Source organism: Manduca sexta, chromosome 6 (assembly GCF_014839805.1).
Source record: "Manduca sexta isolate Smith_Timp_Sample1 chromosome 6, JHU_Msex_v1.0, whole genome shotgun sequence".
In the NCBI taxonomy this organism is placed as follows: Eukaryota; Metazoa; Arthropoda; class Insecta; order Lepidoptera; family Sphingidae; genus Manduca; species Manduca sexta.
This window is the reverse complement of record NC_051120.1, coordinates 8,410,346-8,434,968: the sequence shown is the minus strand read 5'-3', so window position 1 is coordinate 8,434,968 and position 24,623 is coordinate 8,410,346. Positions and strand designations below refer to the sequence as shown.

General features: G+C 36.4%; 1 protein-coding gene across 6 annotated transcripts in view; it reads right to left on the bottom strand.

The window, feature by feature from the left end:
- LOC115452089 (tight junction protein ZO-2) overlaps positions 1 to 24,251 on the bottom strand; it is a 135,791-nt gene extending 111,540 nt beyond the window's left edge. For all 6 annotated transcript variants that reach the window (XR_005114035.1, XM_037447416.1, XM_037447424.1 and 3 more), the window contains exon 1: positions 23,944 to 24,251. Coding sequence is in view for 5 of the 6 variants with exons in the window: in XM_037447416.1 (XP_037303313.1) it covers positions 23,944 to 24,235 (292 nt within the window). In the remaining variant the exon portion in view is untranslated. The remainder of the gene's footprint in view (positions 1 to 23,943) is intronic.
- Between the last annotated feature and the right edge of the window lie 372 nt (positions 24,252 to 24,623).

The following is a 24,623-nucleotide window of genomic DNA, read 5'->3' as shown; positions in this document are numbered from 1 at the left end:
TAGAGATAACCAACTCAAAGATCCTGCGCTCTTGGAGATTATAAAGGATTTGGAGGAACCCCAGGAACCGTTTAGGGGGAGAGGCTGGTCTGATAGAGGTTTCATTCTGTCCGACGGAATTCTGTATCGTTACGGACCAGAAGAAGAAGATGAAGAGAAGGCATGTCTCGTAGTGCCCGAACATGAACGCAGCAAGGTTCTTGCTGATTACCACGATGCCGCCACAGCGGGTCATTTCGGCGTAGATCGTACGCTACATCGCCTGAGAGCTAGATACTACTGGCCGGGCATGAAACAGTCTGTGGCAGATTATATTAAACGATGCGTCGATTGTCAACGTTACAAGACGGATAATAGGAAGCCCGCTGGTTTGCTCCAAACGCCGGCCACTACCCGGCGCTTTGAAGTAATCGCCGTGGATCTCTTTGGCCCCTTACCGGAAACAGCTGATAAGAACAAGTGGATCCTTATCGTTGAGGATACTTGCACTCGCTGGGTCGAACTATTCGCTCTGCGAAACGCTACCGGTCCCGAATGCGCCAAACTATTAGTCAATGAAGTCTTTCTACGATATGGTGTGCCGAGGCGCGTTCTCAGTGACAACGGCGTACAATTTGTTAGTGAGGTGGTACAACAGGTTTGTCATACGTTTGGTATAACTCAGTCGTTGACCCCGCGATACCACCCACAAGCGAATCCCGTGGAGAGGAAGAATCGCGACCTCAAGCCACAACTGTCGATTTTAGTGCGGCGCGATCACAAAGTCTGGGATACTCACCTAGCCGCTATCCGTTTCGCCATGAACTCCGTTATCACCAGCAGTACAGGTTATTCACCGGCGTACCTGACTTTCGGTCGCGAGATCCGCGCGCCTGCCGATGCCGTCACGGATATGAGAGCCATCATCGAGAGTGATAACGTGGTGACCGTGCTGACCCCATACCTGAAGAAGTTATCGTCCGTCTTACTGGACGCTCGAGACGTCCACGAGAAGAACCAAGCAATCCAGAAGCGAAACGCTGACGAACATCGTCGACCAGCCCCGGACTACGCCGTCGGTGATCTTGTTCTCTTGAAGACACAAGGCGCGAATGACACCTGGCGCGGTCAGACACCTAAATTCATTCCTAGGAGGGACGGACCTTACAGGGTCAAGGAAATTTCGAGTCCTACAACGTATGTGCTAGAGCAAGTTGGTAGCTGCGAGTCTGTTGGTAGGTACCATGTCTCCCAATTGACCCCTTTCGTAGGCGATGCGGTTCCCCCCTGTGAAAGAAAAGAAAAAGAGAGGTAGGCCGAGGAAGGTAGTCGTCGCATAATCCATACACGGGACGTTTGTATGGATATGAGGGGGAGGATATAACGAGGCAGGTAGATAGGTACACGCGCATCGGCGCGGCCGCTAGTAAGTACGTCGCGAGCGCGCCATCACCCCCGCACTCCGCCACGTTTCTCCTACGACACCGTGCCGGTCCGCGCCAGTCGAGCGGGAACTTTCGTGAGTGCGCCCACGTCGTGTAGCTTTGCCACCGCGGCTCGCGCGCATACCCTATGTACTTACCGAATATTGTTTTAATGCGTATTGTATGTGCCCACTTATATATATTGCAATAAATGTATAGTAACTGAATACCCGGTTATAATATCCTTTTCTTCAAACCGTACTAGGACTTTATTCATATCACGTTTAGTCTAAATAAACAAAAAAACGTTAGAAGCTTCGTACTTATACCTACATATATTACTTCTTAAATATTCTACAATCCGACACTTGTCTTAATTTATTACTTGACTCGATAAGTCATGTAATTAATTCGCTGTCAGAATTTTAAGATCAGATGGCTTAGCATTAACACCTGTTGCAGATGACGAACCGGAATTGTACGCTTAGCAATTCGATGTGGGATCAAGCAAGTTCGTGGTCAATATAGTTTCAGAATATCGTGTTATTTTTTTGTTAATTTATTTACTTTGCTGTCAATGACATTTTCAATTTGAGTTTTGCAATTGTGACGTGATATCCAGCTACGAAATACGCATAAACCTTTAACTTGCAATACGATTCGACATTATTTTTGACGTCAAATACAGATTTAAAATAAGAATCAAGTTATTTTTAAGAATCTAAAACACGCGATCATCAAAAGAAACGTCACCGACTTTGAAACCATTCTTTTGTTTCACGACATAAATCACTGCAATTATAATTATCATACAAAGCTTATACTTTTTCTAAACATTTCAAAGGTCACGGTTACGTGGGATCGATTCAATCCCATTCTATGTGAAGGGAAGCTTCAAAACTTAAACAATGATCACCAATTACAACAGATATGATGTATTACGGAAGATTTCTAGAATCGGTTGATTTTACGCGGAAGATTGTAATTAGTGCTATTGTTAGACTGTTAATAGACCCAAATCGTTTGGTAAAAAAGGTTCCCATGAGCACTGAGAATGCGTTGGTAGATAAACCATGGAACAAGGGAATATGTAGCTAATTGTTTGGTAATTGCGGGGCTTTATTCACTACGGAAGGTATATCTAAAAAACGGATCCCAGCTAAAATTTTAAAAATCTTGCAATGTTTTGGGTGCCAACTATTTTAATTTAGTCACCTTCATCTTTCTAAATCGTTATTCAAATTTCCAATTTGGTATTTTTTTATTATTTTGTCTCTTTGAGCAGTTCATTTACAGAAATAAATAAGCTTATTTAATTTAAAAACATACAACCCTTTATCTAAGTCATTTAGTCTTCATCAAATGGCCGTCACGTAAGATCATAACACTAAAAGTAAAAATCCTGTTTAATTAACCTCATACCTGGACTGGAATGCGAAAAATCCACAAGCATCCTCGAAGCCAATTAGCTAATTTGATTAACGCAATGCTAGTGACCTAATCGCTGGACCAATTGCTTCATTGGTCTCGTTGCAACTACTCGCTACATGTCATATTCATTAAACTTATTTCTTGGCATTCCTTTCATGCGCTTTTTGATTGCTTCGTCTTTTAAATTGTTAGTTTCATCTAAATCCTGACAGTCGGGTACTAATGGATGTCTTCTAAATTTTGTTATGTGGGACGTATTGGGCAGTTCTAGTGCATACCAATAAGCATGAAACATAGTCTTATCTTGATGAATTTAAAAATAGTCTTTCTAAAGGATAAAGGTGGACAGGCGTTACAGCTGCAAATAAACAATATTGAACTCACGAACTTTGAAGCAGTGAGCAATGCGGCGATAACCACGAGACAGATATTAATATTATATACCCAGTTATGATATTAACTAAATGCCCTTCAAAACGGACCACAAAATGCTCGCGGTCTCAGGGTTAGTCATAAACATAAACACGTCAGGTTTCGTAGCCAGGATTTTCGTACGACACAAACCTGTAGATATCTTAGGTAGTTAAATACGTACAAAAATACTTTTAATATTATCATACGAAATTTATATTTCTGACGTGGTATACTTCCACGTTCCTTCATGCTCATTCATGTATCTTCAAAATGCTTATCGTCCCCCAATTGTTTACTTACTCATCGTTATCTCATTCTTGGGAACTGCAATAAAACTCTTTTGTTCCTTATCATTTTTGGCTCCTATATCAGTCCAACGTTAGCGAGTATTGTTTAACCACTGATAGAGATGACATGTATGTATATTGTATCCCTTTTATTCGCCATATATTCAAGCTGTCGTAGAAGCGTTCGGATGCTTAGTTTAACTGATCCACTTTAGTACAGAAATATTAGATACAACATATCGCAATTTATCAAAGATAAATGATGCTGCTCCAATCCTGAACAATTCTAACCATCTAGATTAATCTATTTAGTTACCTCTATTTCTCGAAACCCAGAGCAATCATTTAATCTGTCCCTTACTTATACCCTCTTAACATAGTTCTAAAGCCCTAGATAAGCCCTAGTTAGATATAAACGTAAAGTCAGACACTAGGTCAGCCTTTGTAACAAAAGTTTAGTATGTCAAGAACCTATCAAGGGTATTAGATAGCAATCTATAAGCTACACTCGTGTCTTACAACCTAGTACTTTCACTTATATGGATCACGGACCTAACCTTGTGGTTAGAGTAATGCAAATGAAACATGAAACACGTTTTGTAAGAAAAGTTGAGTTTATATTTCTGGACAGGATGTTGCGAAGGCAGTAATGAATATAGTGTAAAAATATTTGGTTTTACATACTTATTATATTACAGAAAGTAAGATAACGTAAATGAGTGACTATATCTTTTAACTACAACTACCATCTCAAAGCAATTGTGCATTAACAACCTGAGGCACGATTTAGATAAGCAGGAAAACTTGCAGAAGTTGATTTCCGCAAGCGATCTTAATCAGTAAACAATCACAGCAAGCTGGCTTCTGCTTTAGAAACTGGCAGGACTTGTGGTAATTCGCTTGTTTATAGAATTATTAAAATATTGCGGCTAGTGGTAACAAATCTGGAAATTGTCGTGCAATATATTGTAAGAAGTTAGCCTGTGGTATTTCATCCGTGGTCAAGAGGTTAAGGGTCTTATTACGCTGGACGAATGCGCGGCGTCTTAGCTCCGTTGTGAATTCACTCACAATTTGGCTAACACTGGCATGATCCTTAACTTTACCATGACAACCTAGCTTTAGTCTAAACTTAGCATTAGAAGGAAGCGGACTTATTCTTGTTCGAAAGAAACAAAACAATGTTTAAAATATGGACAGAAAACACAAATTACCACGGTTAATGTAAATGGACCGATAGTTTTTGGGAACGGCAGAATGTTTTATACACGGTCTGGTTCATTAATGAGCGGTTTCGGTTAATCGGTAACAATGTTTCGTGACGTAATCGATCCATAACGCTGTTTGTTGTTTAGTGATGAACTTGTTGAGCTGAAGTTTTGGCGTTAATTAATAGTATATGTATTTTTTTTTACAGCCATAGCAAAAAACCCCTCTGCTACTGATGGTACATAGAATGGGTCCAGGTATTCTTGACTGACAATAAATAATAGGTTCATATTTTTTTTCAAAACAAATATTCGAGTGGCTACTAAATCTGGTCCTTTAATATTTTAACGTCTCTGGCTGACTGACGTACTATTTGTAGTTGAAACTTTAGTTATTTTGCAGTTTATTGTTTTACTTATGTTTCAGTAAATTAATCTATTAACAATGCATTTATAGGTGCTGAACATCTGTTAAGAAACTAATTCGTGGCACACGTTGTTCTCGGAAACCGATGAATGATCAAAGCTGGTGTTGTACTAAAAGGAGAGCCAGTTCTCATTAACAAAGGTAATACTGTGACTAATGGCATGCGACTCCAAGTAAATAGAACTTGCAAGTTAACGGATATACTCGACAGAGATAGATCTAGTGAGTATTTGATATAAAGAGTATGATTTTTTTTTATTTCTCTGGAGGACAGGCTATAGTCTTTCAACCATACTGTCTAGTCTTAAAAATTGTTCTTGGTCAAGGAATACATATTAAAACATTATACTCGCGCTTCTTTCCTCGAGATTAGTACCTAAATAAATTAGAAATTAATTTAAAAACTTGTAGTACCGCATATAAGTGACCCCACTCCGCACTTAAGTTGAGATGCCGGTAGTTTTTTTTTTTTTTTTACCTCACGCCGACAGTCTACTATTTTTCTTCAGTCGCATTTTAGTGCTCGACCACTCAACACGTGCATCGCTTAAAAATGCCAAAGCGCAGTCTAGAGGAAGATCTGGCTAGCTTTTCTAGAAAAATTAAGAAGTTCAAACGTCGATTACGGAACAACCAGTAGGTGAGTACTTTATGTATATTTCATAGTGACCAGACTAAATCTACGAAGAATTGCAAAACGCTGCTTCGCAGCATTAGACGTGCTATCCGGAAGGATAAGCATTATGCTATTTATGCCTTATGATGTGTTAACTGGAATAGTCATTGGGGCTTTTCCAAAAACTCATCCTATTTTTAAAAAGTGTTACACAAAGAATTACATGTCTTTACATGTAAATAAAATAAGTTAGTAATCAGAGTGGTCATTGGGGCTATCTCGACACAAACTTATAAAAACATGTGTGTAATACTGGCATAAACATTGTGGATTTTAAAACTCCATGGTTATCCCGTCATTTTTAGAAATACAATTACCTACACTGGACCTAGACGACTGGCTACCAGGCAGCTCAGATCAACGCCCTATAAACAGTGAAGTACAAGATGATATGCCATCGACAATAGCTCCTATTCTAACTGACGACCCACCTGAGGAGATCGTCATTAACACTCCTGGAGAAGATATAATTCCATTGCCTGAGACTCAGACTTTGGCTGAGCTTGATGACGACATATTGGAGATACTGGGTACAGACCCCTCACAGATTACGAAATACGGACAAGAATTGAGAGCTGAACTAGCAGCGCGACTTCAACATACGTCAACTGAAGGCTTGGATAAGGAGGATCGTAAAAATTTAATTTACAAAAATTTATGGACGCCATTCGCATACTTTGTGATTTGCAACATAGTGACTCTAATACAAGGAGGAATTTTATCTTATTCGCATTAAAAAAGGAAATGAAGGAACATTTAACAAAGACCAAAATAGATGGGTTCCTATTTGGTGAACAGTTATGTGAAACACTAAAATCAGCTAAAGCAGTTACAAAATCTGGTGCAGAGCTCAAACCAGATTCAGAGAACAGAAATGTTCAAGGGAGACCCTGTAAACCTGGACCATCCCGGCCTTTAAACCGACAAAAGCTCCCCCGGCACGCAGGCCGCCGGGCCCAGCAGCGAGCACATCGAGGAATTACGAGCCTGCACATTGGACACGGCCGGCACCTCCGTTGCCACAGCCCGCACACTCATCGAGACAGTCATATCGTCACCAGGCGCCAGCGCCGCGACCATCTCAGAGGAGACGCCCATAGATAGGGTAAGGTATGCAGGACGTTTATCAAATTTTTCAAAGCAGTGGTCTCTTATCACAATCGATCAGACTGTTTTGTCGTGGATAAAAGGGTACAAAATTGAATTTAGTACCCCAGTCGTCCAGACTGTACTACCTCCGTCACATACATATTCTGATTCTGAAAAATTAAATTTTTATGAATCTATTAACCATCTCCTAGATATTGGTGCCATTTCACAATGCCAACCATGTGAAGGACAATTCATATCTAGTATATTCTTAGTCCCCAAACCGAATGGAAAGATGAGATTTATATTAAATTTAAAAAATTTGAATAAATTCATCGTAACACAACATTTCAAACTAGAAGATTTACGCACAGCTTTAACCCTTTTCTTGACAATGTATCTCGTCAGATACAGTCAACTTTAAAAAATCCTTGTCTCGAAAATAAAGTGAATGAAATGAAACCTCACATAACAATTTATATTTTGCATGATTCCAAACGATTTTTTATCTAGCATGATGATGTTGGTAGTACCGTTAAATTTTGAATGCAAAAACTGTTTACCGAATTGACACGATCCCATGCAAGGAGGTAAGTATATTGTTATTTTTTTATTCTATGCGGATATTTATGGAGTGCGATTGTTTTATATTCTCTACGAAGTAAACATGTGTATCAAGTGTGTTTTCAAACCATATGTTGATTATTGTATAAAAAAACGAATCTTATTTTTGCATGTATCTCAAGGTGCACACCACCAAGTAATAACAGAATTAGGTGATGCATGTTATGTATCTCATGGTGCACATTGCCATATATAGGAATATTTATGCATTAGCTTTGCACGTGTCTCCGCATGCATTGACGGTGAGTTATTGCTGTAAAAAAGTAGTTTATAGTCTTGCTCATTTTTCTAAACGTTTGCTCAATGGTCCTTTTAATCATATTTGTGTGAATACTAGAAGTGCAACTACCGGACCCCTATTTTTGCAAGGAAGATTATAACAGGCCGGTGTTTATGCTTAATGTTGGTGGTGAATGCATATTTTCTTCGCAGAATACCATGGAACAAGCGACGTGGCGAAGGTACCGAGCGAAAAAATTTGCTTTAGTACCTAAGTCCGGCCGAAAATCAGACTTAGATGAGATTTCAGATTCAGATAGTGAAATAGACCCCGTCTTCATAGCAAGGTCGGAGAGTTATTCATCGCTTAATCTGCCTTTGTTACTGTCGTCGTTTGAAAATCTTAATTTATTGTCCGATGAAGAAATTACGCCCGTTCAAGCAGCAGTAACTGGGTCTCCACTTTTGCCATCGCCAATGATTCAACAGCCGTCACTAATTGTTACACAGCCATCGACATCCGTTTTATTTCCGTTCATTATATATGTGTAAATATAGCCTCTTCACATACACCAAACTAATCATCATCTGTAGCGTCGTCTTTTCGATCTAAACGACTAAGGCTTGTAATTACACGCCCAAAGCCTATACGCTAAAACCTCTTATAATTAACGTGGACGAACAAAGCTATCAACACTGTGCAGGTATATTTGACAAAAGTTTTCAGAAGAAGCACCCAAAACCCCATTAGAATATTTTAAATGCTTTTATACCTATGATATCTTGGGTATGATATCTGTTCAAACCAATTTATATGAAGGCACAAAAAGGAGACTTCATTAGAGGAATTAGACGCGGCAGGGCCTACTCCAGGTAAAACAATTAAAGCCAATGTTATACCACACCTTATGTCAGATTGGACATTTCCCAATATTCAGTACCAAGAGGGGGTGCAAGTTATGCATTAAAGGACAAACCACTGTTATGTGTTCAAAATGCGGCCTAAGACTTTGTCTTCTGCCCAATAAAAACTGCTTTTTAATTTTTCAAACCGGACCTGAATAGATGTATTGTAAAACGCTCTTTTTACAGTAAACATTATATTAGCAAAATAATTACAGAATACAATTTTAGACATTCTTTTGACAACGTCCAGCCAGAGAGAATAATAATAGAATAGTCGCCGCGTGACATATCTTCTCTTCTGCCAGCCTGCCCGCGCAGCCGAATACTTCCGAAACGCCCGATGTCATCGGCTAGGATAGCGGCGCGTAACATCGGCCATCCTGCAAAGTGAATACCGTAAGGTATTCACAAAAATAAATTTGAGAAAGTAGAACTGAATTGGGTACCTATATTTTTAAACAAATAGGGCCCAGCAACACAAATCAGAATGCTCATGTCTGCACACAGAATATGATCAGAATGCTCATGACTACAGACAGAATATGATCACAGACAATGAATGACAGAATATGTTCATGGTCACAGACAGAATATGATCAGAATGCTCATGACTACAGACAGAATATGATCAGAATGCTCATGGTTACAGACAGAATATGACCAGAATGGTCATTGCTACAGACAGAATATGATCAAAATGGTCACGGCTGCAGATAGAATATTATCAAAAGGCCACAGACAGATCAGATTAAATAAAATAAACAGCTACGCACGTTCGCATTGTCAGCCTGAAGTGTTGCGCCACTAATTTGACTTCACATGACTCCAGTCATTCCTGTCTCCAATGATTTAGTTTCTAAGAAAACACCCTCTCCAGTGAGCCAAGCAGCAGGCATAACGAAGTTTTGTTATGAATGTCGTTAATCGTACTAATGTGCAGACATCAATTCCATATGCATTCCCAACATATTTACTTCAACAGACGTAGACGTTGCCATGGTAACTAAAAATCTGAGAATCTGGTAATTTTAATTTTGGCATTCAATGATTCATCACAGATTTATTCCGATAGTTCTCTTCACATTCGAATTCAATGTAACTTCAAATTATCATTTGTATAATCCCACTTCTGAATGTAAAACGCTCTTTTACAGTAAACATTATATTAGCAAAATAATTACAGAATACAATTTTAGACATTCTTTTGACAACGTCCAGCCAGAGAGAATAATAATAGAATAGTCGCCGCGTGACATATCTTCTCTTCTGCCAGCCTGCCCGCGCAGCCGAATACTTCCGGAAACGCCCGATGTCATCGGCTAGGATAGCGGCGCGTAACAGTATGTTTAAGTTTGCATTTTTTTTTTCATTCTGATTATAATTGTTTTTTAAGTAATTTGTCGTTTTATTTTATTTGAGCATTGTATCCTCTCGGATACATTGGCTTATATGGGGAAAAGTACAGATACTTGGCAATGTATCTCGTGGGATACATTGTATATCTCCAAAACTAGATACCCAGGATTTTTTTTTCCATTTTTTATATCATTAATATTTATACTCAAAACAGAATTAAACAAAAAAAAAAGATTTTCCATAGATTTTTTTTCTTGCCAAGAAAAGGGTTAAAATTAATTACTCCAAATTGTTTCATGTCAACTCTAGACTTAAAGGACGCATATTTTTTAATCAGTATTGATGTAGATTCAAAGAAATATTTACGATTTAGGTTTGATGGGAAGTTGTACGAATTCAACGTATTGCCGTTTGGTTTAAATACGGCACCTCTGATTTTTACAAAAATAATGAAACCAGTTGCTAAATTATTAAGGTCGGCTGGTTTTATCTACTCTTTATTTAGACGATTGGTTACTTTTGGGCAAGACAGTTACAGATTGTCTAAACAATGTAATTATAACCAAGAAACTTCTTACTTCGTTAGGTTTCATAGTAAATATTGAAAAAAGCGTCCTTAAGCCTTCCACTCTATGTAAATTCTTGGGTGTAGTGATAAATTCGGATACGTTCGAGGTATCACTACCTAATGAGAAAAGATTAAGAATTAAGACAGAATTACGAAAGTTTTTGCAAATTAAACGCTGTAAAACAAGAGTATTCGCACAACTAGTAGGTTTATTAGTCTCGGCATGCCCAGCCGTTGAATATGGTTGGGTATATACAAAACGTTTAGAACGTTGTAAGTATCTCAGTTTAAAAGATCATAACGATTACGATCAATACTTGAACATCCCAGCAATTCTACATGATGATATCCATTGGTGGCTTAACAATATAGACCATGCAATACACCCTATTAGGGATGATAACTATAACATCGTAATATTTTCTGACGCCTCAACTACGGGGTGGGGCGCAGTATGCAATGGAGAAACGGCAAGCGGTCAATGGTCTAACAATGAAAAAACTCAGCATATAAATTATCTTGAATTATTAGCCGCTTTTATAGGACTCAAGATTTTTGCTAAAAATCTATTTAGCTGCCAAGTTCTTATGCGTATTGATAACTCAACTGCTATATCATACATTAACCGCATGGGTGGGGTTCAGTTCCCTCATCTCACCCAAATTTCTCGAGAAATTTGGCAGTGGTGTGAGACTCGAAGGCTTTATATTTTTGCTTCCTACATAATGTCACGTGATAATATTGTTGCGGATGCTCAGTCACGAAAGATACATCCGGATATAGAGTGGGAACTATCGGATCATGCCTATAACGCTATAACATTCCATTTTGGAAGACCTCAAATAGACTTGTTTGCCAGTCGAATAAACAAAAAGTGTACGAGATATATTTCTTGGCAAAAAGACCCAGAAGCATGCGCTATAAACGCTTTCACTGTTTGCTCGTCTTCAATGTATTTTTACGCCTTCCCCCCATTCTCTATGATTCTTAAAACACTTAGGAAAATTGTTTCAGATAAAGCGAGAGGGATCATGATTGTCCCCTCTGGCCAACGCAACCATGGTATCCCCTCTTCACGTCTTTACTCATTTCGAAAACTTTGACTTTCTCACCAATTGATAATCCTATAATTTCTCATTGTAGCTCACGGCGGATCCAGTCGTCACTTACCCTGGTGGCTGGAGTATTATCAGGGAATCACTGTCCAGACGCAGTATACCACCTTCCTCACTAGATATTATGATGGCGTCCCTATCAAAGAATTCATTAAAACAATACAACGTATGTATAAAAAAGTGGTGGACATTCTGCCAAGCAAACTCGATAGACATTTATAAAGCTTCGGTTCCAACCGTTCTTTATTTTTTAACTCAACAATTCTATGAGAACGCCCAGTATGGGACTTTAAATTCGTGTAGGGCAGCATTATCATTAGTACTCGGACAAAATATCACTAATGATGATAGAATTCAAAGATTTTTTAAAGGCGTGTCTCGTCTTCGTCCTCCCCTACCTAAATATAACGCCACCTGGGATACGAATCTTGTACTAGATCTGTTAAGTTCTTGGTACCCTAATGAAAATCTGACATTAGAACGTCTAGCAAGAAAAACCGTAACACTCCTTGCCTTGACGACTGCTCACAGAATACAAACACTTTCAAAAATCTTGATTAAAAATGTAGAATTTTTGGATGAACACATTTTGATAAAAATCTCCGATGAAATTAAAACTTCACGGCTAGGTGCCAGGCAACCAATACTTTTATTACTATTTTTTATTTCAAATCAATCTATATGCCCTGCTAAGACCTTGATTGCATACATAAATAAAACTAAGCCCATTCGTAAAACTGATACCCTCTGGCTAGGTTTAAAGAAATCTCATAACCCAGTCTCCACACAGAGTCTTAGTCGCTGGATTAAACGTACTTTAAGCGAGAGTGGGATCGACGTTGCAGTATTCAGTGCCCACAGCACGCGACATGCTGCAGCGTCGCGCGCGCTATCGCTCGGGGTTTCCATAGACTCAATCCGCAACACCGCTGGTTGGAGCGGCAACTCAAACACATTTGCAAGGTTTTACAATAGGCCCATTCTCCACATTAATAATGATTCTTTGGCTAGAGCAATTCTAAACCGTAATAATTGAGAAACATCATCACATTTGTTATGTTACGAAGTTGTAATGTTACTTATTATTGTCATAATGATAAATAAATGTTATTGTTTGATTATGTATTATAGTTTTTTGTTTTCACATAAACAAAATAATATCTAAATCATTGACATTTTGCTCATGATTACAACTCTCAACATCTACAAGTTTTTAAATTAATTTCTAATTTATTTAAGTACTAATCTCGAGGAAAGAAGCGCGAGTATAATTAATGATTAAACGAACTTACCTGTAAGTGAAGTTCTATCATAATTATACGAAGCGCTTCTTCCGAAGAGATTAGTACGATACTCCCTCCCAACCCATATCATACTGATTAACCCTTATATAACAATTAGAAAAATGTCAATGATCAGGATTGAACATCTCTAAACTAACTGAAGAAAAATAGTAGACTGTCGGCGTGAGGTAAACAAAAAAACTACCGGCATCTCAACTTAAGTGCGGAGTGGGGTCACTTATATGCGGTACTACAAGTTTTTAAATTAATTTCTAATTTATTTAGGTACTAATCTCTTCGGAAGAAGCGCTTCGTATAATTATGATAGAACTTCACTTACAGGTAAGTTCGTTTAATCATTAATTATGAAGAGTTATATTTCAAGCAGTGGGTAAACATATTTGTAAATACACAATTTTAATATTAAATCCATAATCTTAGAATTAAAATATTATTGAACAAAAGTACTTATTCAAAACCATAGCAAAAGATTAAATGCTCTTCAAAACTATTTATAAATCTTAAATCATCGAAACTATGTTTATGATGTAACTTGTTTGAAGATTCTACATTAAATCGATTCACATACCATATCGTGTTAAATTAAGTTATTGCTGTTATTCGATTAAACAATCGATTACAATCAAGCGGGGCCGTCACTATTCGATGTGGACGACCAACCGTTCCAAGTCAATATCGTTTAGGTAATTGAGTATTATTTTTAATTTTACGGTTGTGGTCTGCCGGGCATTGAACCGACTGCGTTACCAGGTCCACACCTAGACTGATGTTTAACGGTTTGACACTTCTTACGAAGTCATAATTTAAGATCTCTTTGTTGTTGGCAACATTGATAAATCAAATTTGAAAGGACACTATTAATGCCTTCACTAAATAGAAAACGAAATTTGAAGGAGTAATAATTATATTGTATTCATACAGAAAGCTAAATTTGTAATTAAAAGAATATTAAGTTAACTCATCTCTAAATAGTACCTAAATTAAGAAGAACCTTTGATCCAAATTGTAATATTAAGAATATATTTCGTTAACAAATGTTTTAAAATAAGTCCCGCAATTGCGCCATAAAATATAACCAAAAAAGCGGACACTGCAACATGGATAATATGTAACAGTACAAAAATATAAAAACTGAAATAGTAAATTTCAAACAATATAGTAAAAGCAAAGCCGTGTTTTTACCTACGCGCACTGCACAGTGCCAAAAATTCGAAATGGTATGGAAATAATGTAGGTAATTTCGAGATTGCTGCGTTTGCATATAGTGTTGCATGATGCATCAGAATTACGTAGATCTAATATGAATGTAAAAGTATATCGTATATATATGTAGTACTTATACTAAAACACTAAACTAATGTTAATGATATAGTACGAAGTAGTAAGTTAGAAAAGACATAAAATACTTTTTTTCGTACTGGTCACAAACCGAATTCCACGCAGGCAAAGTTGCACCCGAAATCTAGTATAGATAGTGCTTACTCATATCACAAAAAACTCCTGTTATCAGATAATAATGCATATTGATTAAACAGTAACATAGTTCGTAAAATACATATGGGTATTGGACAGCTTCCCACCAAAAAGTGACTAACACCAACGGCTATGTAATAACGATATAATATTATGAATCTGACTTGTTACCACCATATTATCACTACCTACGATCTTAGGGGGAATCACTTCAAAATTTCAAAGTCCCTATACGAAATACTAGGTAGCTCTTCGACCGCTACCACAGATAATAAAACTTAAGAATCGTTTGAAAGATTTCTGAAGACTTGAAAATAAAAATGAATATAGAAACAGAAGAAGAAAGAAGAAGGCTTTTTTATAATATATGTATTACGTAAGCAATAATTCCTTTATGAACAGCGAATGTGTGTTTTTACGGTTGTATTTTTTTTACGTAGCAACGAAGGAAGCAATTGACGTGATTTTTTGCATAGAGACAGTTTAATGTCCAGCAGCCGTAGAGTTTAAAGTTCTGTATGATGTTGCTACTGTTTATGGGCGGTCGTATCGCTTACCATTAGGCGAGTGGCATGCTCGTCTCGTCATTAAAATGCAATAAAAAAAAGACAAACAAAAACAATATTTCGTAACTGAACAAAATACCCGTTATGCTCCAAAGGACTTCTACTGTAAAACTTTGTTTAACAATGAAAACAGTTTGTGGTTATGCAAATTTCTTTGTACAATTCTAACCGCAGGCCAAATTAGATAATGAGATTTGTAGGTAACGTAACCGGCCTTGGACAACTTATTTCATTATGTATTGTGGAAGTCACCGTCTGTCCTATTTTAACCCATCGCGCTTTAACGGGTATATCATATATTTTATATTTTTCTATTAATGATATTAAACAATTTATTTAAACCTGTAAATCGTTATACATTATTCAGATTCCGTCAATGTTAATTAACTATACGACTGGTTCGGAAAGCAGTTCTCGGCAGAGAAGAGCGGAAAGAAAATATAAAATTGACATACTTCTAACAGTGGCACAAAATATCTTTCGGACTTGCCTTGTGGATCCAATATCGGAATTCCTTTTCTGTCCATCGGAATTTGGATCATACAATCTATTTTATCCAACCACTTAAAGCATTTTTCCACTGTCACATGTCTATGCTTCTTATGTGATGACAAAATTAAATCACATGTGCTAAATTCAATTCCAGTACCACACAAAAAAGTACATATTTAAGTTGTCAACCGTATGTTTAATTATATTATTACCATCCTTGCCTCATAGATGAGTATGGTCAACGTACTCAGATGAAAAATTAAATATATTGGATTGATTCTTTTCTGCGCTGTCTTTGGCATTAACATGGCGAAGATAATCTGAACTAGTATTATGGAAAGGTAATTTACAAATGCACATTAAACCTTTACCTTCTCTTATTTTGCTGGTATCTTTCCTTTCCATACCATACTGGTGGCAAGTTTCTAATATGTGAGAGTCCGCCTGGGTAGGTACCATCGCAATGTCTATTTCTGCCGCCAAGCAGCAGTGTGTAGTCACTGTTGTGTTCCGGTTTGAAGGACATTGTAGCCAGTGTAACTAATTTCCAGTAGACTTAACATCTCACGTCTCAGGATGGAAAGCGCAGTGGAATAACAAACAATACTTGGTAACTCGAGGTATTGGATGGTGTTTCTACTCTTTATGGGCGGTCGTATCGCTTACCATCAGGCGAACGGCAAGCTCGTCTCGTGATCTAATTCTGAACACTCCTCCACTAATATCAGATTACAATTTTTTTTATTAAAATTAACAAAAACATGTTTTGTAAGTACATACTTAACGTGTAGGAATGTCATACGAAAAATAACTATTCGAGGCAAGTTCACAGTAAAAATACCTTCGTCTCGTTTATCGACATTCAATATAGTACACAATTACAAAAATACCACATTGAGTAAAAAAAGTGAATTCCAACGACATTCTAAAGACATCGCTTGAATGAAGAGGGATTCAAGACCGACTTGTTGCAAGAAGCCATTTAAGAACACGAGGTTCCGTGCACTACTTTCTACTTCCGATTAAATCCGATATTTGGTAAATAAATTCCGATAAGTATTTCAAAATTATGTCTACAATGTAAACCTATAAATTAATTATGATAGTAATATCACAAAAATATCGTTTACGTGCAAACAGCATTGTCAGTTCCACTTGAAGATCATTAATACAATAAGATAAAATATATGTACAACTTACAAACAAGACTTTCGACACATTATAAAGATCAAGATTTACACCTGTTTATGAGTACAAAGTGCAATTTGACACTCTAAAACCTTAAATAAGAGTCAGTTAAGCTTTACGGAACAAATACTTAAATATATCATTGAACTAGTCAAAAAAGTTATCAAAATTATATAGATTTACCACTTTATTCATAGGAATTTTTGTCTAAGGACGGAGCAAAGCTGTGATAATAAGTCTGTTTCTCAGTGCTGACGGCATGGCCTTCTCAGTTCGTAGACATAGGCTATTGTGATTGGCTAATATTGAAAAACAACAATAGTAGCCAATCACAACGGCCCTATGTCTATGCACTGCGAAAGCGGCCATGCCGTCAACACTGAGAAACAGACTTGTTATCACAGCGTTGCTCCGTCCTTAGATAGAAAACATCTATGAATATGGGCGTTGGTTTTACGATTACCTTTTGGGCCCCTAACAACAACAATAACCCGTAAGAAGTTCCCATGGCAGTTTCACACGCGCCGTCACACCCCGTGAGCAAGCCTAGCCGTCTTGACTGACGACAGGGTAGCGCGGCCTTTGACCCGCAGTGGGGCCCTGCTAACTGCTAACGGACCGTGGCGATGTATTGAACTTCGGTTTGATACGTGATTGAGACGAATTGAGATTAGTGTCTCGATAAATTGGTAGGCAATGCAAACCTATAATTATTAGATATTTCATGTTCTAAAATTAAATGCAGTTCAGAATAAAATTTCCTTGGGTTTATTTAAAAAAATATCATAAAAAAATACTGGCAATTACCTATCAGGTTAAATGCTTGCAACTTGTAAACTTCTTTAAAAACACTGCCCTAATTGATTTGGTCGTGTTTAATACGTATAATGAATCGTTACACATGTATAGTGTAAACTGTTGCAATGGCTGCCGTGTTCAAATAATTTTAGAACAGTATTTAGCGTTTGTTATTACAATTAGACCTTTGACCTAACAGTTTATGTAGACAGCGATAAACAGTAAACACGTCTTATGTTTCGATTGATCAATCATTCTCGGAATTATTAAAGTTGATCATTCGTAAACATAAGTAATTTATTTTGGCTCCGTGTCACCTTATGTCTTAGGGTGACGACTGAAGAGTGGAGTGCCACACCGTATTTAATTTAAAATTTGAGGTTATGTTATTTATGAACGTATTTTTTTTCTGGTCCTCCTGTCAAAGAACATTGGTATTTCTTCTTTTTATAATTTTTTATGTTTTTTATTGTTCGATTATGGACGTTAGTATCCCTTACGTCTCGACAATCAATTGCAATTATAAAAAATACTTAATTGGCAGAATTTCTCTAGCATTCTAGACAGAGTAAAAATACTTTATTGATTAAGTTTCATCAAATTGCTCCAGTATCAAATACCACAAATCAAAAATATTTCAAGAACAAAATATTGAACAAAGAAACCCCCGTAGCAACAGATCGACGCGTGGCCCAAAACATCTGCGTTGGGAATATCGGACCATATTGCATTTTTTAATCGGCAGGTGCTTTTTGGCACATGTACTTTGTAATCAAAATGCTGCTTATATGGTGGTACAAATGGCCATGTTGTTATTGAAAAAAAAATTAATAATTGATGCGTTATTGAGAAATATTTCATAGGTCATGGCATTTTTTACGTTTTTGTTTTGACATTTAAGTTCAACCACATTGTGGAAAAGTTGACAATTATAATTACAAATGCTAAAATTAGTTAGTAAAAATTCTCGGTAAAGTTATTATTTTATTGCTGTTGCTAACAGGTGGAAGTCTTGCTCATTTCTTCTCCTGGGGCCTTATTCTCTATACCGCACGTTATTTAAACAGTGTGTAACAAGCACGTAACACAACGCATCATGTTTAGGACTATAGAAATTTGGCTTACAGGATACCATTCCACGCACATTTCTCGAAGATAACATGACACGGCCGCGTTACGCGTTTACACTATCATACAGAATAAGGGCCCTGGCTTTATCCCATACCAATTTGGCATACGCAGATTTTGCCGTAGATTCCATAATAGTTTTAACTTAGTTTATGATAAGCCAGATTTCTAGCCCTTCTAAAAATCTATCTCGGACACGCCATCAAGGTGAGTTCAAATATTATAAAATATCCTACAATTTTTATAAATATAAAACAGAAACACGAGTACAGCTTACAGCGTTGTGGTCACATATTCAATTGCGACCGAGATAATCTTTCATTGTTAAGATAACAACATGATTCTATAATCTGTGGGGAGACATTTTATATCTCGGGTCCGACAATTGTTACATTGGAACAAATATCATCCAATGTTTGACTTATTGGGTGCAAATGTTTGCTCCAAGACTGACTGGAGATGAAACTTCTTTGAGGAACTAATAGCTAAGCTGGATTGCGTATTTATTTAGGCACATAATTTCACTAATCGCTAAATCTTCTGTAAGGTTTATTGTACCCAACATTCAGTTTAAATCTGCTAAAAATAATTAATGGTGAAATGTGATGGGATTCTAGTACTTTCGACCAACCAACTATTGTAAGGGCGAGTAAACTATTTTAATTACATGATGTAACTCATTGATTATTAATAGACTTAAGTCTATAAGCCTGATCTCACGACCGTCACGAGGACTTGATATTAGCATTACATCTGATGCATTTTCCTTGTAATTCTTTGACATTAAATTATTTATTAATGAATGTAAATAGGTAGTGACTTTATTTTGATTTATAAAAAAAATATGGAGAAATTGATTGATGGTAACCCTAGATTACCCGTAAACAATAGCAACTACTTAGTAATCAAGGTGGAAATCATTGTATCGCATACCCTAGAAATTTATACATAAATAAAACATTTTAAATTATGTTAGCATGTTTTAAACTATAGAATATAGACAGGTTTTAAAAGGAAATTTATTTTTAGGTTATCTTTAAATTAAATTAAGTATTTAAAGTAGTCGACTCTGTGACACACATCAGAGGCATAATAAGAGCATAAAATGATTCACTCAGATATGGATAAATTTAAACTACAAACGACTTTCAAGTTTTTTAATTACGTCCTTATAAGTCGCACATGGCCATTTACTAAAACTCGTTCATTAATTATTTTGGCGGATGCAAAATGTAAAGAACTAAAATTAATAATGAATTGACTACGGCAAGACATTTCAAGACGGACACTAACTTCAGTGACGAAGAAGATTCGCAAGAAGACTCACCTTATTTTCACTATACTAATATACAAAATATAAAAATAATCGCTTATTTTGAACATCGATTAAAACGCACCTTTTCGCAAAACTAAATGAATAGACAAATAGCTCCCCTAGTGGTCGCTACATCTCCCAATAAGCAGAAACACATAAGAACAAAGAATTTCAAGGTACTACAGTACGAAACTGCATTCCTTTTGCCACCTACAATGTCTTTTGATATTAAGATAAAAACAATTAAAAAACAAATTCTAAATCAAACAATATGGCAATCGATCAAATTTTCTAATTAACGCTGCGTGTTGGTCAGAGTAATTGATCTGCCCAACACGGCTGGCGCAAAAAATGGCCAATACGTGACTCGCTAGCATGTATGTATCACTCAGACGTGGTGTCAAACAAAATTAAAAGTTAGGAAGTCATAGTCATATTACTATATTTATTTAGTGCTGGTTTTCCTTGACGGACGAGGTGCAAACTAACAATTAACCGAAACAACTTGCGGGATCATAAACTAAGTAGAGTAATCTATAGGAAATTATCACCTAGGCGTACTTTTCAACTTTCGCGATAATTGTCGACTGACAAAATAATCTCCCACGGTTCTTTGTGGTCATAATTTATTTCGTTAGCTATTGACGCTAAAATGTATGTCAAATAGTGACCAAATTAGTGCAAAGCCCATGGTTATGCTAACAAACCCTTCGTCGCAATTAAAGCAATTAAGGTAATTGGTATTCCATCTAGGGGGGTATAGGATATATCCGTCTTTTTACAATTACGAGCGCTCTGAACGAAGGACAGCTTTGATGGCTGTATAGGTAATAGATCATTTTCTGACTTTCTTACCTATAAGTCTATTGAAATTGTCTTTCGAATAGAACGTCCGTTATTGCGCAAAGACGGATTCGCCTCTATAGAAGGAATAGGGTCTCCTGACCTTAATTCCATAAGACGACAGTTTATAAGCATCATAGAGGTGCAATTAACACTTACATCATTCATTATTAAGAAGACAATTCTCGTAATAAATATGGATAGTATCCCACTATTGATAACGAGCCATTCTATTACAGGATTTAGGCCTTAGCCTAACACGCTGGCCTAGAGGAAATCCATAAAGTATTTGCTGACGGTAGGATATATTTTATATCCGCCCGGATAGCGATCACCGTACAGAAGGAGTTAAAACCCGCCATAGTGGCACACGCGTGTCACGTTTTGGGATCAGCCTATGTATTTCCGGTTCTAACAGGCCGGCACAATTGTATCCACTGCTCAGGGGTCTCATCTCTCGTCAGTGCACATTCTATTGGACCCCACTCCACTAACCATCAGGTATAGTGGGGAGACTTTGACGTACTATAACAAAAATAAAAAATGGCGTATCATTAATTCAGTTTCTTCGTAAATAACATAACGTTGTCCTAATTTTCATAACATGTCATCACGTCTACATTAACATTGAACATGTGTGAAGTCTCGTTCTTAAAAACATGTGCTATTAACATGTTATTATAGCCTTGACACTGCAAACTTGTCTAGTAATTACATACTTACTACGTAATATGGAAATAGGTAGTGATATGTTTGCACACTATTTAAGTGAAGTGTGCAAGTTAATTCTTGTTCCTGATATATCTCTAAAACTTCATTCAAGAAAAGTGGTTATATCGGATTTTGTCATTATTACAATCCAACAATATTTATCGTAAATATACTTATTATAATATACACAATAATCGGCTTACTTCCATGCACAACTGGAAAAAAAAAGAAAACTTTATAACTTAATAAATTGTGTTTACTGATTTGATTTTGTTTAGGGAAGAAATCGTCAAAATAGACAGGAGCAGAGTAAAAATAAAGGAAGTAATTACAAAATCTTTGACAATTCACTTCTTTTTCAACAAGTTTTTCTTTCGTTATTGTTATAATCTAAAGGTTATAGAGTTATATTTAGATTATAAGGTTTATAATGTTGATTATAATTTACTAAATTCATATTGGTCTTTCGATAATTATCTGACTTCAATTGCACCAGTAATATCTTTAGCCATCCCCAAGAAACGGCAAATTTGGACAAAGGTAAAAATATTAAAAATCGTTAAAATATGATACTCGATAAAATATAGTCATTTATTATATTTTCCTTTAACACAATACATTAACTATAACCTTTTTTGTATTTACATACTACACACGCTTAAAACTAACAAATAATTTCATTTTTGTAAATGTGTCTACTGATCCTGTCCTAGAAATCGGGATGGTGTGTATGATGCAGCTCTTTGGCCCGTAATAAAAGGTCTGGAAGGTATTATTACTGAATCGTGAGGCTATACCAGGGCAAGTCATTCGGTTGTTAAAAAAAACACAGTTGAAACAAAGTCGTCATTAACTTTTTCTCAGAAATGTACGTGCCTTATGTGATTTTTAGAACAATACAACACGTATTGTCCGGGGTTCATTGTACTTTGGGTTAAATATTAAGGTATAATCGACAGCCTCCGTGGAGTAGGGCAACAAATTAGCTTTAATATGCGAGACCGCAGGTTCGATCTCCGTTTCAGGACTAATTTTATTTGATCTATCTAAAGATTTTTTATGCACTTCGGGGTTGGATGTAATAAGACCAAAGTGAGACTTAGGTTATTTTAGTAATCTATAAGTTTAATTATATACTTTAATTTGTTAATTTTGACCGCATCTGGCAACGTACTACGTATTGGTTAATAATGTAAGAAGAAATTCATTTTACGAACACAAATTGTATTTTTTCTCGTAGGTATTTTATTGGGTAGACATAATTGATAGTTTATTTATATTGTAGAAGTATCGTATTTTTATTGTAATAATGATTTTTGACAGCAAAATATCATGGAACTCTTATTTCAATCGATATTCGATACATATATAGGTTTAGCTTATATTACATAAATAGAATCGACGTGCAATCAATTCACTGAAATTGAGCAACATGTCGATTCAAAACGTTCCCCAGCCCCATACGTTTGTAAACAACCCAGATTGAAACGTTCAATTCAAATTAATGCAATTTAAAGCCAAACACAACACTATTCCGATTCAATTTCATTCGAAACGAATGACCATAACGGGCATTCAGTCTCATGGCGGGGTGAGGTCAATTTCCGCATCCCGCATGTTTTTGACTTTTCGGGCAACGAAACGATTGCATTTAATTTTATGTCCTATTCTTTTGACACAAAGGCAGTAATTTAATGTTTGTTGTTCTATCGTCTCTCGTTTAAACGATCTTCTCCCCTTCTTTCGGCGAGCGGTCGTGCAATTTTTCAATCAGAAACTAATTGGGTGCAGTTTCGTGAGTTCGGCCAATTCAGCCGCCTATTTTGGCCGAAATTTTGTCATGTGCGCTGATTGCCGTTTTCACTTTTATTTATGTGCAATTTGTTACGAAATAAGTAATATGCCGGAGGTTGAAATCAAACGATTATTAATTTGCATATTAAATAACACCCTGATATCTTTGAATTTGTATGACATTCGTAAAAACATTATGAAGTTATGTACAATGTGAATATAAACTGTTTTGATATGTCCAAAACGAATCTAAATTAAATCACTATTGAAAGGTCGTGGGAAGGCCCCTTTTAGGTACAAACACCCAAACATAATATTCTAGCCCAAAATCAGTTCGGCTAATTTCTGCCTTCGTGTCTCGAACTTTATATTAAATGTCGGTTGAAGGCACCTATTCAATATTGGTAAAAACTTAAATATACTAAAAAGTATTTACACTAAATACATAGGCAGGTAATTGCTTTTTATATTTTACTTTTGCAACAAAGTAGTTCAACAACCATTTAAAATGTGGCTACCCACAAATCTTTTTCAAGATAAGTAGCGGTACTGCGGTAGGTATATTATTGTTAGTTATATTTGAACTAGCAGCAAAAAGCATTGCTTACCGTTAACGATAAATCTGTGTCTATCGTTCATTAGCTCCTTCGTAAGTTTCGGACATTCATTATTCAACACAACACACAAATCGTTCAACTTAGAACCGCTCTGTTTACTAACAACATCGACAAAATAATTGCACTTCTCACTATCAGCCGCACTAGTAATCAACTCTAAATCGGCCACACTGAATATTCCCTTTTTCACTAAAACGTCTAAAATGTTCGTATCGGTAAGTTCGCGTAATAAAATATGTTTGTGTCGCATGAGACCGGCACAAACGTTGCCGGCCGCGGCCATCGTTCAACTAAAGTCTAAACTTGACAAAATGCCATTGAATCGCCCCATTCAAAAGGAACAGATGCAATGTAAACGCTGCTCTAGTACCGTACCCTCAAATTGGGCAAGTTTTTGTCTTTTTTCTTTCAAGGTAATGAAAGATAAAGATGCAAGTTTTGGTCTCATATATGATAAGAAAGCTTGGAGACAAATTAAATTACAGTTATTTTATAAAGTTTAATAGCCGATTACGTAACTTGTACAGTGTACTTGACAAACAAGTGGCTGACTACAGTTTTTCGAACTAAGCACATATAATATAAATGTACCTATAATATGCTGTTGAAATGGGGCAGCTTTTTTACCCACATTATAATCATATTATTATTTCTCAACTAGGTACTCACTA